Here is a 17,617-nt window from a genome sequence, read left to right as displayed (position 1 = left end):
ATTTTGAAATTAAGGACCATTAAATAGGTCTAAAGCACTTGCTTCATTTTTATTCAATGATGCTTGAAGCAGATTTTATTGTTATGAGGTTTTTATATGACAGACCTTGCTAACCTGATGTGCTGTCATTTAATTCTTAAGTGTCGGCTCATTAATGCCTTGTGTTAAGGCAGTGAATACGCAAGCCGTACAAATCATGGGGCTAGACTTTCCGTTATTTTTGCATGCATATCACCCACTTAACGTCATTTTAACGCTGAAATGAGGTATAATGCCCATATATCGCCCATTTAGCCACAAAATGGAAACTAATGTCAGCAGCTCATAAATGAAAGAACGTTGTGGTTATTTACAAAGCTGCAACACTGCTGGGTGTGCAGGTCAGACATCACTGATGTGCATCACCTTGGTGACTGTTAAAGTTTAAGTTGATTCAAGTTAAGTGTAATTATACCCTTTCATGTTAAGGAATCACCAGTGTGTAATGGTGCAGCTATCTGAGACACTGTGCAACAAAGTTATGTTGGATATAAAACATTTAATCCAACCATTTGTGTGAAATCATAATTATAACTGTAAAATACACCTCTCCCCACCTCACAACAAATTTATCACATTTATATCATTCGAATGGTCACCATTTCCAGCAACACAGAACACAAATGCAAACTAGCAAGATAGCCCCCTCACCCCTTCCCTCGAACCTTTCACCAAAATAGCACAAACAACATAAAAATATGCCCAAGACAACACCTGCACCTCACTTTCCTTTCCCCCCTCCACTTCTACTCCACACCTCTACCCTTCCCCTTCCCCTCCTGCCTCCAAGCAGCCTGGCTGAGGAGCTCCTCAGGTGCTGCTTCATTGGGGGGGATGACGGCAGAACCGCTGCTTGGACGGATACGGGAGAGGACGGTCCCGAGGTGGGAATGTCCTCCGGGCCAAAAGCAATATCTTCGTCCTGGCTCTCATGTGTCATTGGCATTGGGGGTACAGCACTTTGGGGCGCAGTGCCGTGCTCCGGGACCACTGGGAGGCCTCCGCCATCAGTGTTCCTGGCTATTGGCTCCATGGCCTCCACCAGCTGTGGCATGTACGCCATCATAGTGGCAGACATGCTGGCCAGCTGGAGGGATTTGCCCCCCATTATTTGTTGGATCTGCTGACCTATGTCAACACTCCTCCTAGACAAGTGTACCATGTCCCTGCTCAGATCTGCTGCTCGTGGTGCAGACCTGCCACGTATAACCAACCTCCGCTTGGTCGGCGCCATCCTGGAGACACCTGGGGCGCCCTGTGGCAAGTTGCTTGGGCCCGGTACCTCCATGTTGGATGTGCGAATGGCCGCGGGAGTACTAAATGTCATTAGTGTCGAATGGAATATGGAAGTTGGGGATGCAGGCTCCTCGAAGTCAGCACTGTCATCCGTTGAGAGGGGACCCGGCAGGTGCACGGGTGAGTATCGGTGCTCCTCAGCACCACATGGAGGATCGTCCGGTGAGTCCGGCCCCGCGCCCTCACCTTCTGGCCTCTGTGGCCTTGCCTGGGGCCGTGCTGCTGGCTGAGCTGCTAAACATAAATGAGGTTATTAGAGGAGAAGGGGGTGCTAGGGGCACATGGTGAGTCTAGCGCTACACACAGCATATGCACGACAAAAACACCACTATCAAGATCATCAAGACATCACATTTCATGACTATCACCAAATTCTGCAATGCAATGATTCTCATGAGGACATCATTATTTAGACAAGAATTTTATGATTCATCGATCATATAATATTGGTCGGATATGAGTGTGTGTGGCCTCTATTGACTTTACATCACACAATGGTGTATACTTTACTCACGTGGCATCACATCAGGCTCTGCTGCTGCTTGCGTGACCGACCGGGGGGTGGCTCCCCACTAGTGCCAACATCCACTCCTTGATTTCAGTGATGTCGCCCCCCCACACGTTAACCTCTGCTCGGCCCTATTCCTCGAAAGCTACTTCTATAAAAGGTAACAACAGCACGACATGGCATGAGATCATTGCGTGATATTATTGCTAGGTACTGTCACAGAGACTGATACAACACATAACCGACAGATGTAATCATTATTATAATGAAAATGATCATTCTTTACCTAACGACATACACCGTGACCGCAGGCTTTGAGTAATCTTCCCGGTATAAGTGCAAGACATCACATCTGATTTTAATCACTCATTACACTTACAATTCCAATTATATAAATATATAAGTACTTGTAAATAAATGTAATACTTACTGTGGTGGATCCGACAAGGTCGTTCCGTCGCTTGCAGGTTTGGTTGCCCTCACGCACCTCGTTGGTCATCGACAAGACCACCTCGGCTATCTCGGCCATATCTTCTGGTAGGCCTTTGGGGTGGGCGTCCCATGCCCTCCCTGGGTCAATTGACCCCAGCGTGACTTGACCTCCTGCATGAGGGATGCATTTGCCTCATCCGAGAACTTCCTCGCTCTTTTTTGTCCTTCCAATTGTTCCTCTCCCAGCTCACTGTTTTCACCAGCGTCAGTCTCCATACTGTGCTAGTCACTTCCTCCATTCCTTCCAAGTTAAATATTATTTGTTCCACAAAAACTCGGTGCCAACTACCGTCTTTGTGCTTAGTAGGCTTTTTTCTGCTGGTAAATCTCACTCCTGCCTCCCAAAACAGCCAAACAAGCACATACCACACCCACACATGTTTCAGTTCCTCTCTGCTCCCTCTCACTCTGCCTCCTCTTCTGCGCATGTAATGATGACCCCTGACCTCCTGAAAGACGGGAAATGAGCGTTACCATGCTGTTGCTCTGGTCAGTGACACTTTACGGCAGAAGGTCAAAAAAATGTAATGCTAACGCCCATTTCAGCTAGCTCGCGGTAACGCCCATTTTCAAAAATGGAAAGTTCGGGTTTTGAAAATGGGCGATAATCCGGCGATCTCAAAACCCATTTTTTCGCCCACGCTGGAAATAACGACCATTTTTGGGCGATCTGCACAAAAGTGGAAAGTCTAGCCCATGGTCCATTCGCAGCTGGAATATTGGAGGGAAAAATTTGCCCCTCGTGCCACTGGGTCAAATGAACCATTTGATTGCTATCTGGAACCACCCGCTGAAACTGCAGTGCAGATGTTGGGCAAGGACACCAACTGCTTTGCTCCTCCCCTCACAGTCTAATATCCTGCCAGCACTCAGGGGTCGATATTTGGTTGTGGATGCCGCCCGTTACCACCGGCGGTAGGTGGCAAACGGCCGGCAACAGCCTCCCATCATCGTTAAGTGGCGTCCACGGCCCGGCTGAAATAGAGTAGGCTCTTTGGCAGAGACACCAAGAGGCAACACTGAGCCAGCTAACGCCACCCACGTAGTGACATCATCAGCAAACAATGGCTCTGTCGGGATATTTGCTTTGAACTGCTGCCATACAGCCTGAAAAAAGTGGTGGTTCAAGAGCAGTTATGAGGGGAATCGCCGAGAAAGGAAGGTACATTTTTCTCTTTATTTATTTCTGCATGATTTCATTAGTTTTAAAAGTGGAGAAATGTGTGTGTGTGGATCAGAGAACTTTTAGTAATTTACTTTTCCTTCCCTTTTCTTCCGCTTGTTTTTCCGAGCATGGCGGTAGCCTCCTGAGCCTCCGCCCGAGGATGTGTGTGCAACGCCACTTTTCAGCGCTGCTCTGCCACCTTTGGGTGTAAAAACTGAATTTGGTCGTTAGAGCCTGCACCTAATGCCTGGCGGTAAAATCAGCACTCAAGCGGTGACCCCGTCTCAAAAACACTGGTAGCGAATTTCGACCTATTAATGTCTGGCCTCACGTGATCAAATGTGATCACTGTAAGATTCAGGATCACAGGTCACTCACAGATACCCAAAGGGTCTTAGGAGTTATAAGGCAAATGAATTGATAGTTCAAATATAGTCAAACACAACACACAATCAGGACAGATATAGTAGACCTACGACCGTGATAAATAGTTGTTATTAGTCCCAATCGCACAGACGGCTGGTGGTACGAACAGTTCTTTTCTTCACCGTCTGCCCTGAAATGCCTTCTGGGTCTTTCTTTTTAATTCTTTTTAGGGATGGACCTGGTGTAGGATACGGACAGGACCATTTAACCTATTGTATGTCGGGTTCTTTGTCTCAACTCTTGGGTGAAACCCCCCTCTTCACATCCTCCCAAGGTTGGAGTCAGACATTCCATTCTTGGCCTTCAGATGTTTGAAGCTGCCTGTTATCAGTTATTGATGTTCACGCTGTTCAAATCACTTTGGCTATTGAACCAGGGAATGAATCCTTTATTCTAACACCAATCTGAAGGGACATCTTGGTCTCAAGTTATTTCTTCCAATTCACAATTTCTTACATCACTTTGATCAGGTATTGGAGCATGGCCGGTAGTTTTGCGATTGCAATTTGGTCACAACTTGATGCCTCGAGGAGAGGAGAGATAATTGACAGAAAAATTGTCGGAAGAATTTGGGTGAATGATGAGGTACTAAACATGATTAATATCTTGTTAACCTAAAGTGCTACTAATTAACTTCTTCGTGTTATTCTTTGGCCCTTAGATCACATTTACTGTGCCTTGGTCTCCAAACTGCATAGAGGGCCAATGCTATGACTTTGCTACAATTGCAAAACATTGTGACTTTTTGATTGTGAAATCCTATGATATGCATGAGGAAACGATGAACGAGTGTTTTGCAATGTCAAATACTCCTTATCACCAGGTTGTATCAGGTATGTACAATAAGATGTTCAGGGTCTACCTGCCCTATATCAAAGTTAATCTAAGAACCTCATTGTTGTTTTTTGCCCATTTAGGTCTGTCCGCTTATATCAATCTGGGTATTGAATCCAGAAAGCTCGTGTTGGGACTTGCATTGTTTGGTTATGACTATACTTGCAAGCACTTTTTTGAGGTAAGGCAAAATGGTCAGTTTGCATTGCACAAGAAATGGGAGTAGAATCAATTCACCTGAAACTCATCCATCTGGTACATTAATTGTCTCATCAGGACATCTAATTGTATTTTGCCTCTGTTGGTTTGCTTTGTACACTATTTCAAAATCTTCACTTTTTAAATTTCTGTTCCATGTTTACTTTTCACCAATTTCCATTTACATCCATTGGTTTAGTCTCTGGGCTTACCTTATCCATGTTATTTAATATTGTATTCCATTAAAGCCAAACCCTAAGTGCATTGTTCACGACTTCACCCTCCAGTGCAATTACTTTCTCTATATCTACCCAATCAGCTCCTTTGATCATGTTAAACTCATCAATTAGAGCAGCCCTTAATCTGCTATATTCAGTCACTGAGTATCTGACGAACATCTTTGTGGCCTTCTGCGCATGCTCGCGGTATCCCAGTGCCACCAATGCACACCCGATTCCCTTCTGCACATGCACACTGTTGGGGAGGAGTTAATCTAATATGGAAGGGGGATGGGAACCTAGGCAGGGAGACAGAGGAAAATAAAACGGAGTCAGAAGTAAAAGATAGAAAGGAGAATAGTAAAAGTGGAGGGCAGAGAAACCCAAGGCAAAAAGCAAAAAGGGTCACATTACAGCAAAATTCTAAAGGGGCAAAGGGAGTTAAAAAGACAAGCCTGAAGGAGTGCCTCAATGCGAGGAGTATTCGGAATAAGGTGGACGAATTAACTGCGCAGATAGCAGTTAATGGATATGAAGTGATTGGCATCGCGGAGACATGACTCCAGGGTGACAAAGGCTGGGAACTCAACATCCAGGGGTATTCAACATTTAGGAAGGATAGACAGAAAGGAAAAGGAGGCGGGGTGGCGTTGATGGTTAAAGAGGAAATTAATGCAATTGTAAGGAAGGACATTAGCTGGGATGATGCGGAATCGGTATGGGTGGAGCTACAGAATACCAAAGGGCAGAAGACGCGCGTCGGAGTTGTGTACAGGCCACCAAATAGTAGTAGTGAAGTTGGGGACAGCATCAAACAAGAAATAAGGGATGTGTGCAATAAAGGTACAGCAGTTATCATGGGCGACTTTAATCTACATATTGATTGGGCTAACCAAACTGGTAGCAATGGGGTGGAGGAGGATTTCCTGGAGTGTATTAGGGATGGTTTTCTAGACCAATGAGGAACCAACCAGAGAGCTGGCCATCCTAGACTGGGTGATATATAATGAGAAGGGACTAATTAACAATCTTGTTGTGCGAGGCCCCTTGGGGAAGAGTGACCATAATATGGTACAATTCTTTATTGGGATGGAGAGTGACAAAGTTAATTCAGAAACTAGGGTCCAGAACTTAAGGAAAGATAACTTTGATGGTATGAGATGCGAATTGGCTAGATTAGACTGGCAAATGATACTTTGGTCGGTGAGAGGCGACAGTCCGGGGATGTCGGAGGCCAATAAAGGCCACGAGAGGCAGCGGGAGTTCGTGGTCGGTGAGAGGCAAGAGTCCGGGGACGTCGGAGGCCTATAAAGGCCGCGAGAGGTAGCGGGAGTTCGTGCTCATGGAGAGGCGTGAGTCTGGGGTCAGAGGCCTATAAAGGCTGCGAGAGGCAGTGGGAGTTCATGGTCGTGGAGAGGCGTGAGTCCGGGGTCGTAGGCCTATAAAGGCCGCGAGAGGCAGCGGGAGTTCGTGGTTGTGTAGAGGTGTGAGTCCGGGGTCGGAGGCCTATAAAGGCCGCGAGAGGCAGCGGGAGTTCGTGGTCGTGGAGAGGTGTGAGTCCGGGGTCAGAGGCCTATAAAGGCCGCGAGAGGCAGCGGGAGTTCGTGGTCGTGGAGAGGTGTGAGTCCGGGGTCAGAGGCCTATAAAGGCTAGCTGGTGCAGCTGCAGGGAGAAGGCAAAAAAGAAGTAGAAAGAAAGCGAAAAGTGACTTCACAGCCAAGGGGGTAAGTGATTGGCTGGTAATTGGTAAGTAGTTTTTTGATCTCTTTTCTTCATCAGTAAGTAACCTTTAGCATTGTTGTTGCCAAATTAAGTTATTCTAAGGGTAAGTCATGGCAGGACAGCTCGGACACGTGTTATGCTCCTTCTGTACTATGTGGGAACTCAGGGACTCTTCCGGTGTCCCTGACGACTACGTGTGCGAGAAGTGTATCCGTCTGCAGTTCCTGACAGACCGCATTACGGCAATGGAGCTGCGGGTGGATTCACTCTGGAGCATCCACGATGCTGAGAATGACGTGAATAGCACGTTGAGCGAGTTGGTCTCACAGCAGGTAAAGGGTACACAGCCAGATAGTAAATGGGTGACCAACAGGAGCAGTGCAAGGAAGGTAGTGCAGGGGTCCCCTGCGGACATCCCCCTGCAAAACAGATACACCGCTTTGGGTACTGTTGAGGGGGATGATTCATCAGGGGAGGACAGCAGCAGCCAAGTTCATGGTACCGTGGGTGGCTCTGCTGCACAGGAGGGCAGGAAAAAGAGTGGAAGAGCTATGGTGATAGGGGATTCGATTGTCAGGGGAATAGATAGGCGTTTCTGTGGCCGCAACCAAGACTCCAGGATGGTATGTTGCCTCCCTGGTGCAAGGGTCAAGGATGTCTCGGAGCGGGTGCAGGACATTCTGAAAAGGGAGGGTGAATAGTCAGTTGTCATGGTGCACATAGGTACCAACAATACAGGTAAAAAACGAGATGAGGTCCTCCGGGACGAATTTAGGGGGCTAGGAGCTAAATTAAAAAGTAGGACCTCAAAAGTAGTAATCTCAGGATTGCAACCAGTGCCACGTGCTAGTCAGAGTAGGAATCGCAGGATAGCTCAGATGAATACGTGGCTTGAGGAGTGGTGCAGAAGGGAGGGATTCAAATTCCTGGGGCATTGGAACCGGTTCTGGGGGAGGTGGGACCAGTACCAACCGGACGGTCTGCAGCTGGGCAGGACCGGAACCAATGTCCTATGGGGAGTGTTTGCTAGTGCTGTTGGGGAGGAGTTAAACTAATATGGCAGGGGGACGGGAACCTATGTAGGGAGGCAGAGGGAAATAAAAGGGAGACAGAGGCAAAAGATAAAAAGGAGAAGAGTAAAAGTGGAGGCAGGGAATCCCAAGGCAAAAAACAAAAAGGGCAACATTGCAGACAAATTCTAAAGGGTCAAGATGTATTAAAAAGACAAGCCTGAAGGCTCTGTGCCTCAATGCGAGGAGTATTCGGAATAAGGTGGACGAATTAACTGCGCAGATAGCAGTTAATGGATATGATGTAATTGGCATCGCGGAGACATGGCTCCAGGGTGACCAAAGCTGGGAACTCAAAATCCAGAGGTATTCAACATTTAGGAAGGATAGGCAGAGAGGAAAAGGAGGCAGGTGGCGTTGCTGTTTAAAGAGGAAATTAATGCAATAGTAAGGAGGGACATTGGCTTGGATGATGTGGAATTGGTGTGGGTGGAGCTACGGAATAACAAAGGGCAGAAAAAGCTGGTGGGAGTTGTGTACAGGCCACCAAACAGTAGTAGTGAGGTTGGGGACAGCATCAAACAAGAAATAATGGATGTGTGCAATAAAGGTACAGCAGTTATCATGCGCGACTTTAATTTACATATAGATTGGGCTAACCGAACTGGCAGCAATGCGGTAGAGGACGATTTCCTGGATTGTATTAAGGATGGTTTTCTTGATCAATATGTCGAGGAACCAACTAGAGAGCTGGCCATCCTAGACTGGGTGATGTGTAATGAGAAGGGACTAATTAGCAATCCTGTTGTGCGAGGCCCCTTGCGAAGAGTGACCATAATATGGTAGATTTCTTTATTAAGATGGAGAGTGACACAGTTAGTTCAGAAACCAGGGTCCGAAACTTAAGGAAAGCTAACTTCGACGGTATGAGGTGTGAATTGGCTAGAATAGACTGGCAAATGACACTTAAAGGGTTGACGGTGGATAGGCACTGGCAAACATTTATAGATCACATGGATGAACTTCAACAGTTGTACATCCCTGTCTGGAGTAAGAATAAAACAGGGAAGGTGGCTCAACTGTGGCTAAGAAAGGAAATTAAGGATAGCGTTAGATCCAAGGAAGAGGCATAGAAACATAGAAACATAGAAACATAGAAAATAGGTGCAGGAGTAGGCCATTCGGCCCTTCTAGCCTGCACCGCCATTCAATGAGTTCATGGCTGAACATGCAACTTCAGTACCCCATTCCTGCTTTCTCGCCATACCCCTTGATTCCCCTAGTAGTAAGGACTTCATCTAACTCATTTTTGAATATATTTAGTGAATTGGCCTCAACAACTTTCTGTGGTAGAGAATTCCACAGGTTCACCACTCTCTGGGTGAAGAAATTCCTCCTCATCTCGGTCCTAAATGGCTTACCCCTTATCCTTAGACTGTGTCCCCTGGTTCTGGACTTCCCCAACATTGGGAACATTCTTCCTGCATCTAATCTGTCTAACCCTGTCAGAATTTTAAACGTTTCTATGAGGTCCCCTCTCATTCTTCTGAACTCCAGTGAATACAAACCCAGTTGATCCAGTCTTTCTTGATAGGTTAGTCCCACCATCCCGGGAATCAGTCTGGTGAACCTTCGCTGCACTCCCTCAATAGCAAGAATGTCCTTCCTCAGACCAAAACTGTACACAATACTCCAGGTGTGGCCTCACCAAGGCCCTGTACAACTGTAGCAACACCTCCCTGCCCCTGTACTCAAATCCCCTCGCTATGAAGGCCAACATGCCATTTGCTTTCTTAACCGCCTGCTGCACCTGCATGCCAACCTTCAATGACTGATGTATGATGACACCCAGGTCTCGTTGCACCTCCCCTTTTCCTAATCTGTCACCATTCAGATAATAGTCTGTCTCTCTGTTTTTACCACCAAAGTGGATAACCTCACATTTATCCACATTATACTTCATCTGCCATGCATTTGCCCACTCACCTAACCTATCCAAGTCAATCTGCAGCCTCATAGCATCCTCCTCGCAGCTCACACTGCCACCCAACTTAGTATCATCCGCAAATTTGGAGATACTACATTTAATCCCCTCGTCTAAATCATTAATGTACAATGTAAACAGCTGGGGCCCCAGCACAGAACCTTGCGGTACCTCACTTGTCACTGCCTGCCATTCTGAAAAGTCCCCATTTACTCCTACTCTTTGCTTCCTGTCTGACAACCAGTTCTCAATCCATGTCAGCACACTACCCCCAATCCCATGTGCTTTAACTTTGCACATTAATCTCTTGTGTGGGACCTTGTCGAAAACCTTCTGAAAGTCCAAATATACCACATCAACTGGTTCTCCCTTGTCCACTCTACTGGAAACATCCTCAAAAAATTCCAGAAGATTTGTCAAGCATGATTTCCCTTTCACAAATCCATGCTGACTTGGACCTATCATGTCACCTCTTTCCAAATGCACTGCTATGACATCCTTAATAATTGATTCCATCATTTTACCCACTACCGATGTCAGGCTGACCGGTCTATAATTCCCTGCTTCCTCTCTCCCTCCTTTTTTAAAAAGTGGGGTTACATTGGCTACCCTCCACTCGATAGGAACTGATCCAGAGTCAATGGAATGTTGGAAAATGACTGTCAATGCATCCACTGTTTCCAAGGCCACCTCCTTAAGTACTCTGGGATGCAGTCCATGAGGGCGTGGGGATTTATCGGCCTTCAATCCCATCAATTTCCCCAACACAATTTCCCAACTAATAAGGATTTCCCTCAGTACCTCCTCCTTACTAGACCCTCCGACCCCTTTTATATCCGGAAGGTTGTTTGTGTCCCCCTCAGTGAATACTGAACCAAAGTGCTTGTTCAATTGGTCCGCCATTTCTTTGTTCCCTGTTATGACTTCCCCTGATTCTGACTGCAGGGGACCTACGTTTGTCTTTACTAACCTTTTTCTCTTTACATATCTATAGAAACTTTTGCAATCCGTCTTAATGTACCCTGCAAGCTTCTTCTCGAACTCCATTTTCCCTGCCCTAATCAAACCCTTTGTCCTCCTCTGCTGAGTTCTAAATTTCTCCCAGTCCCCGGGTTCGCTGCTATTTCTGGCCAATTTGAATGACACTTCCTTGGCTTTAATACTATCCCTGATTTCCCTTGATAGCCACGGTTGAGCCACCTTCCCTTTTTTATTTTTACGCCAGACAGGAATGTACAATTGTTGTAGTTCATCCATGCGGTCTCTAAATGTCTGCCATTGCCCATCCACAGTCAACCCCTTCAGTTTCATTCGCCAATCTATCCTAGCCAATTCACGCCTCATACTTTCAAAGTTACCCTTCTTTAAGTTCTGGACCATGGTCTCTGAATTAACTGTTTCATTCTCCATCCTAATGCAGAATTCCACCATATTATGGTCACTCTTCCCCAAGAGGTCTCGCAGAACGAGATTGCTAATTAATCCTCTCTCATTACACAACACCCAGTCTAAGATGGCCTCCCCCCTAGTTGGTTCCTCGACATATTGGTCTAAAAACCCATCCCTTATGCACTCCAGGAAATCCTCCTCCACCGTATTGCTTCCAGTTTGGTTAACCCAATTTATGTGCATATTAAAGTCACCCATTATAACTGCTGCACCTTTATTGCACGCATCCCTAATTTCATGTTTGATGCCCTCCCCAACATCACTACTACTGTTTGGAGGTCTGTACACAACTCCCACTAACGTTTTTTGCCCTTTGGTGTTCTGCAGCTCTACCCATATAGATTCCACATCATCCAAGCTAATGTCCTTCCGAAATATTGCCTTAATTTCCTCCTTAACCAGCAATGCTACCCCACCTCCTTTTCCTTTTATTCTATCTTTCCTGAATGTTGAATACCCCTGGATGTTGAGTTCCCAGCCCTGATCATCCTGGAGCCACGTCTCCGTAATCCCAATCACATCATATTTGTTAACATCGATTTGCACAGTTAATTCATCCACCTTATTGCAGATACTCCTTGCATTAAGACACAAAGCCTTCAGGCTTGTTTTTTTAACACCCTTTGTCCTTTTAGAATTTTGCTGTACAGTGGCCCTTTTTGTTCTTTGCCTTGGGTTTCTCTGCCCTCCACTTTTCCTCATCTCCTTTCTGTCTTTTTCTTTTGCCTCCTTTTTGTTTCCCTCTGTCTCCCTGCATTGGTTCCCATCCCCCTGCCATATTAGTTTAAATCCTTCCCAACAGCACTAGCAAACACTCCCCCTCGGACATTGGTTCCGGTCCTGCCCAGGTGCAGACCGTCCGGTTTGTACTGGTCCCACCTCCCCCAGAACCAGTTCCAATGTCCCAGGAATTTGAATCCCTCCCTGCTGCACCACTGCTCAAGCCACGTATTCATCTGCGCTATCCTGCGATTCCTACTCTGAGTAGCACGTGGCACTGGTAGCAATCCCGAGATTACTACTTTTGAGGTCCTACTTTTTAATTTAGCTCCTAGCTCCTTAAATTCGTTTCGTAGGATCTCATCCCTTTTTTTTACCTATGTCGTTGGTACCAATGTGCACCACGACAACAGGCTGATCTCCCTCCCTTTCTAGAATGTCCTGCACCCGCTCCGAGACATCCTTGACCCTTGCACCAGGGAGGCAACATACCATCCTGGAGTCTCGGTTGCTGCCGCAGAAACGCCTATCTATTCCCTTTACAATTGAATCCCCTATCACTATTGCTCTCCCACTCTTTTTCCTGCCCTCCTGTGCAACATAGCCAGCCACAGTGCCATGAACTTGGCTGCTGCTGCCCTCCCCTGATGAGTTATCCCCCTCAACAGTACCCCTCAGCAGTGTATCTGTTTTGCAGGGGGATGACCACAGGGGACTCCTGCACTACCTTCCTTGCCCTACTCTTCCTGCTGGTCTTCCATTCCCTAGCTGGCTGTGGACCCTTCTCCTGCGGTAAGACCAACTCGCTACACGTGATACTCACGTCATTCTCAGCATCGTGGATGCTCCAGAGTGAATCCACCATCAGCTCCAACTCCGCAACGCGTACCGTCAGAAAATTAGCCAGAAAAAGCAGCAAACCTGAGGACTGGGAGAAATTTAGAATTGAGCAGAGGAGCAAAGGGTTTAATTCAGAGGGGGAAATTAGAGTACGAGAGGAAGCTTGCTGGGAACATAAAAACTGATGCAAAAGCTTCTGTAGATATGTGAAGAGAAAAAGATTAGTGAAGACAAACGTAGGTCCCTTGCAGTCAGATTCAGGTGAATTTATAATGGGGAACAAAGAAATGGCAGACCAATTGAACAAATATTTTGGTTCTGTCTTCACTAAGGAAGACACATATAACCTTTCGGATGTACAAGGGGACCGAGGGTCTAGTGAGAAGAGGAACTGAAGGATATCCTTATTAGGCAGGAAATTGTGTTGGGGAAATTGATGGGATTGAAAGCTGATAAATAGCTGGGGCCTGATAGTCTACATCCTAGAGTACTTAAAAGAAGTGGCCCTAGAAATAGTGGATGCATTGGTGATCATTTTGCAACAGTCTATCAACTCTGGATCAGTCCCTATCGACTGGAGAGTAGCTAATGTAACACCGCTTTTTAAAAAAGGAGGGAGAGAGAAAACGGGCAATTATAGCCTGACATCAGTAGTGGTGAAAATGTTGGAATCAATCATTAAGGATGAAATAGCAGCGCATTTGGAAAGCAGTGACAGGATTGGACCAAGTCAGCATGGATTTATGAAAGGGAAATCATGCTTGACAAACCTTCTGGGATTTTTTGAGGATGTAACTGGGAGGGTGGACAAGGGGGAACCAGTGGATGTGGTGTAATTGGACTTTCAAAAGGCTTTTGACAAGGTCCCACACAAGAGATTGGTGTGCAAAATCAAAGCACATGGTATTGGGGGTAATTTACTGACGTGGACAGAGAACTGGTTGGCAGACAGGAAGCAGAGAGTCGGGATAAATGGGTCCTTTTCAGAATGGCAGGCAGTGACTAGTGGGGTGCCACAGGGATCAGTGCTGGGACCTCAGCTATTTACAATATATATTAATGATTTGGATGAAGGAATTGAGTGTAATATCTCCAGGTTTGCAGATGACACTCAACTGGGTGGCGGTGTGAGCTGTGAGGAGGACTCTAAGAGGCTGCAGGGTGACTTGGACAGGTTAGGCGAGTGGGCAAATGCATGGCAGATGCAGTATAAATGTGAGGTTATACACTTTGGGGGTAAAAACACGAAGACAGAACATTAACTGAATGGCGGCAGATTAGCAAGAACATCCTTCCTCAGATTAGGAGACCAAAACTGAACACAATATTCCAGGTGAGGCCTCACCAAGGCCCTGCACGACTGCATTAAGACCTCCCTGCTCCTATACTGAAATCCCCTAGCTATGAAGGCCAACATGCCATTTGCCTCCTTCACCGCCTGCTGTACCTGCATGCCAACTTTCAATGACTGATGTACCATGATACCCAGGTCTCGTTGCACCTCCCCTTTTCCTAATCTGCCACCATGAAGGTAATATTCTGCCTTTGTGTTTTTGCCACCAAAGTTGATAACCTCACATTTATCCACATTATACTGCATCTGCCATGCATTTGTCCACTCACCTAACCTGTCCAAATCATCCTGCAGCCTCTTAGAGTCCTCCTCACAGCTCACACTGTGATAAATTCCTTCATCAAAATTTTTTATGTATATTGTAAATAGCTGGGGTCCCAGCACTGAGCCCTGCGGCACCCCACTAGTCACTGCCTGCCATGCTGAGAAGGACCCGTTTATCACTACTCTCTGTTTCCTGTCTGCCAACCAGTTCTCTATCCACGTCAATACCTTAACTCCAATGTGCTTTAATTTTTGCAAACTAATCTCTTTGTGTGGGACTCTGTCAAAAGCCTTTTTAAAGTCCAAATACACCACATCCACTGGTTCTCCCTTGTCCACTCTACTAGTCAAATCCTCAAAACATTCGAGAAGATTTGTCAAGCATGATATCTCTTTCATAAATCCACGCTGACTTGGACCGATCTTGTCACTGCTTTCCAAATGCGCTGCTATTTCATCTTTAATAACTGATTCCAACATTTTCCCCTTCCTTCCATGGTGTATATTTCTATGTTACTATGATTCTATGATTTATCATTTTGCCCTGCTTTGACCACACTTTCTGATACACTCTTATTTTTATACATTCTGTCTCTTCCTGTCAAACTTTGGTTATCATTTCCCCCACCGCTATCCTGCTCTATTGCCTTCACCTTGCTCTATGACTTTTTAAATTTCTGCTCACCTGAACTCTCCCCTCTCTACAGCCCTAGTTATTCAATTCACCAGGACACTAGCCCCAGCATGTTTCAAGTGAAACCTGTCCCAATGGAACAGTTCCCTTTTACCCCTGTACTGGTGCCCGTGCCCCATGAATTGAAACCCATTTCTTCCACACCAGTCTTTGAGCCATGCTGGGTTACTATTCACTTCATAGCCAATAAACCTGTTAACAATCTGTGACCCACACACAATGCCCCATCGATGGGTGGTGGGGGATGGTAAGGAACTAGTTGGGGAGAGAAGGTCAGGAACCAAAAGGGGGAAGAAAATTGGGAAGGTGGAGAAAGTTAGGAAGCGGGGGAAAATGGGGTGTAGGGGAAGAAGGTAAAGAGCCCAGAGGGGTAAAGAAGGTCAGGAACTTGGGCATTGGGTGGTCAGGACCTTGGGCGGGGGGAGGTCAGATACTTGGGCATTGGGTGGTCAGGACCTTAGGCGGGGGGAGGTCAGATACTTGGGCGGGGGCAGTTCAGATACTTGGGCAGGGTGAGAGAAGGTCAGGATCTCGGGGGTGGGAAGGGGGGAGGGTGAAAGGCAGGAAATTGAGTGGGGAGAGGATGACAGAAACGTGAAGGGGAAGGTCAGGAACTTGGGTGGTGGGGGAGGTAAGGAACTTGTTGATTGGCAAAAAATCAGAAACTCAGGGGGTGAACTGAATGTTAGAAACATGCTTGGGGGGTAGGAGTACATCTTAAACCACAAGGGTGAGCCCAATCTCTTCGATGTGAGCTCTGTTCTGACTGGCGCCTGGCAGTCAGAATCGCTCAAATTACAATTTGTAAAGTACTTGATTACTTAGGCAGGCAGGATCTAATTATGCATTCCAGATAAACTACTGGGTGTGTCTTGTCTTTTACGTTTGGAGATCGTTCATGCTGTTCCTGTGTTTTTGAAGTTACCAAATTAAATATATTCACAAGTATTATTTTCTCATCCTTTTTGTACTTTCCAGCCTGGTAGATGTGAATTGGAAAGGAACAATTTGGAAGATGCCCCTTGCAGTTATGCAGTGGCAAACTGGGTCCCATACAAAGATATCATGAAGCTCTTGCCTAAATCATTTACCGGCAAATATTGGGATGAAGTTTCGAGGGTTCCATATTTTAACTACATGGTAAGATTATCAATCAAAGCATAATGGAGATTGGTGCATTTAAGATTCTTTGTACAATGTGAACATTACAGCCTTTCATGATTCAATATTCTCTGTGTGCAGGATTTGGCAATTGAGACTCATATTTGGGGAAGGAAATGTGTTACCCTTACCTGGTCTGACCTCTATGTAACCTCGGTCACACACCAATGTGGCTGATCATTAACTGCCCTCTGAAATATCTCGCAAGACACACAGTCGCTTTGGGCAACTCGAGATGGGCAGCAACACACACATTCCAACAATTCTTTTTTAGAGAGTTGAAACTGAAGCAAAATGATATCAGGTTTGAAAGTTTGTTCCATATTGTTGACCCCGATATTAATCTGAAGACAGGTTGTGTGCTCCGGTGTGGAATTACATGGGGGAAACACGGAAATCAACTGAGCGGGCTGAATTTGCAATCTCAACTGAATTGCAGCAATTAATTTTGACTTCAAGGTTTTGTGTCTCCGAGCTGCACAGTGGGCGTGATGCACACCCACATGACATAATCTCAGCTGTATTTAAAGGGACGGTGCCTATGTGTAAATTGGAGATGTTCAGCATGGATGGTGGACATAGAGCAAGGGCAGCACCCAGATTCAATGATGCCTCACTGGAATTACTGCTGGGTGCAGTCAGGAGGTGGAGGAGAGACATATTTTCCCCCAGCCATTGGAGAAAGAAACCTGCTGCTCACATTAAGGAGGTGCAGTTGGAGTTAGTTAAGGAGGTGAGCAGCAGGAGCGTTGTGCAATGGGAACAGTTTCTCTTGATCTACTCTGTCCAGACCCCTCATGATTTTGAACACCTCTATCAAATCTCCTCTCAATCATCTCTGCTCAAAGGAGAACAACCCCAAATTCTCCTGTCTCTCCACGTAACTGAACTCCCTGATCCCTGGAATCATTCTTGTAAGTCTGTTCTGCACCCTCTCTAATACCTTCACATCATTCCTAAAGTGCCGTGCCTAGAATTGGACACAATACTCCAGTTGAGGCTGAACTAGTGTTTTATACAGGTTCATCATAATAGCCATGATTTTGTACTTGATACCTCTTAGCAGGAAGCCAGGATCCTCTAAACTTTTTTTATCTGCTTTCTCAACCTGCCCTGCCACCTTCAACGATATATGCACATATACCCCTAGGTCGCTCCGTTCATGCACCCCCTTTAGGTATGTACCCTTTAGTTTATATTTGCTCTCCTCAGTCTTTTAACAAAAATGTATCACTTACACTTT

General features: G+C 46.1%; 1 protein-coding gene across 1 annotated transcript in view; it reads left to right on the top strand.

Annotated features, from left to right (window-relative positions):
• LOC139268371 (di-N-acetylchitobiase-like) overlaps nucleotides 1–17,617 on the top strand; it is a 55,578-nt gene that overhangs the window by 15,892 nt on the left and 22,069 nt on the right. The window contains exons 5-7 of the mRNA XM_070886441.1: nucleotides 4,588–4,759; nucleotides 4,844–4,941; nucleotides 16,192–16,353. Coding sequence (XP_070742542.1) covers nucleotides 4,588–4,759; nucleotides 4,844–4,941; nucleotides 16,192–16,353 — 432 coding nt within the window. The remainder of the gene's footprint in view (nucleotides 1–4,587; nucleotides 4,760–4,843; nucleotides 4,942–16,191; nucleotides 16,354–17,617) is intronic.

Source organism: Pristiophorus japonicus, chromosome 8 (genome assembly GCF_044704955.1).
Source record: "Pristiophorus japonicus isolate sPriJap1 chromosome 8, sPriJap1.hap1, whole genome shotgun sequence".
Taxonomy (NCBI): Eukaryota; Metazoa; Chordata; class Chondrichthyes; family Pristiophoridae; genus Pristiophorus; species Pristiophorus japonicus.
This window is presented reverse-complemented; position numbering and strand designations above follow the sequence as displayed.